The sequence below is a fragment of the Peromyscus leucopus genome, chromosome 1 (assembly GCF_004664715.2).
Source record: "Peromyscus leucopus breed LL Stock chromosome 1, UCI_PerLeu_2.1, whole genome shotgun sequence".
Lineage (NCBI taxonomy): Eukaryota > Metazoa > Chordata > Mammalia > Rodentia > Cricetidae > Peromyscus > Peromyscus leucopus.
In genome coordinates this window covers 23,707,932-23,709,579 of record NC_051063.1, presented here as the reverse complement: position 1 = coordinate 23,709,579, position 1,648 = coordinate 23,707,932, and the positions used below count along the sequence as shown (strand labels likewise).

Below are 1,648 nucleotides of genomic sequence, written 5' to 3'. Positions count from 1 at the left end.
ACAAACAAAACAAAACTCTGCATAATGCCATGCTTCCTGTCTCTGTATTTTCTTTACTTAATAAAATGACATCCACTTTGTTTAAACTACTGGACTTTTTAAAACTTACCCAGTAAACCCTAATCTTTTTTTTTTCCAAGCCAAACTGTATCCAGCTTTATTAAAGATACTTTCCATAAACAATCATGGTTTTTCAGGCAGGACATGGGCAGACAGTCATTAACAGTATACAAGAACTTCCAAACTCCCTTCTTGTATAGACTACCAAAATCAGAAAGCCACTATAAAACCCGATGAGTCTTCATTTAATGCTTTGAAAAGGGGGAGAGCTTAGAGTGAGGGCTGACAGTTCACATTGAGGATGTTGTTTAAAACCTTTTCACAAGCCAACCCTGACTTTCAGGAAACGAAACAAACATGGCAGAATTATCAATCTGAAGATCCACAATCTTTTATAAAAGGAACAGCTGCTCTTTTGAGGACACAATGATACCACTGCAAAGTCCAGATTGCCTGATAGACTGCCAAAACCAATTTTGGGGGTCAGGTTCCAACAGGTCTCTGTTTTGAAGGGAGGTAAGTCTATGTTGATGGTCCAGGGGAGGAAGACACAGAAATGAATTTAGTTTCCCACACTAGGCCATGGTGGTCACATATGTCAACACCAGGATGTCTCCCCTGAGAGCCAAGAGGAGTCTTTCAATATTAGCAGGGAAAGATGTTTTCCAACATCAGCCATCACCAATCCAGCTTGGGAGACATTTTGTTAGTGACACATGTTCCTTCCCCCCCAAAACAATGAAGTGTTCTGTGTGCTAACAACATAGCTTAAAAAAAAAAAAAGTAAAACAAAATTCTGCATTTTTATAAAACTTGATAAAAAATAGTATTTCAAACTGTACAGTCACCAGAAGTACACAGTTATCAAAAATGCACACATTTCACTTGGCATCTCCAGCTCCTTCAGCTTTTTGTGCCTGGTCTGTTTTGGTGTCTCTGTTCTCTGCAGGATTATTCGCATCCTTCCCAGCATTGGCTTTCTCCTTCTTCCCCTTGAGGACCTTCTCTCCCTTCTTTGCAGGGGCCTTTTTAGGCTTGGGCTCTGGCTTTGGAGGAGCAGGTTTAGCAGACAACCTTGCAGATCTTCTCTGTGGCTCGTCCTTCACCTTGCCTTTATCTCCTTTAGTATCCCCTTCAGCCTTTCTTTTGGGCATGGCGGCGGCGGGGGACGTTGGCGCTGAACGCGGGGATGAGGCAGTGCGCGGGGTCGGTCCATCCGGGGGTCGTTCTCGCTGCTTCTTCCAAACCCTAATCTTAACAGGAGCAACGATTCATCTTCTAACAACAAAGTAGCAAAGTAGTTTCCAGGAAGATGGCAGAGAGCATGGGAGTGTCTCGATTACGATTGAACTTGGACAATAGCAGCAATTTTAGCTGGACAGAAGTTGATATTTCTCCCATTAATGAAACTGCTGTCTAGGAAGTTCAAAGTTTGGTTTGATTTTTCCATAGCTTCCGCTGAACTCTGTGGAATGGGACATGTGAAGCTTTGCTAACATTGCCACAGAGTTCCCAAGAGGACTGTTCAACCCCTGCTTGGGTACTGCTAAGGGCCAATATCAAGGTAATCTTAGTAAATGGTGTTTAC

General features: G+C 42.8%; 1 protein-coding gene across 1 annotated transcript; it reads right to left on the bottom strand.

Moving 5' to 3' along the window:
• Positions 1-844: 844 nt before the first annotated feature.
• Positions 845-1,288, bottom strand: LOC114710866 (non-histone chromosomal protein HMG-17-like). The gene has a single exon (XM_037203098.1). It carries the CDS (start codon positions 1,212-1,214, stop codon positions 942-944), a length of 273 nt encoding a protein of 90 aa, XP_037058993.1. The 5' UTR covers positions 1,215-1,288; the 3' UTR covers positions 845-941.
• Between the last annotated feature and the right edge of the window lie 360 nt (positions 1,289-1,648).

Excerpts from the sequence above, each read along its gene's own strand:
- LOC114710866 (XM_037203098.1), bottom strand. The coding sequence starts at position 1,214 with ATGCCCAAAAGAAAGGCTGAAGGGGATACTAAAGGAGATAAAGGCAAG.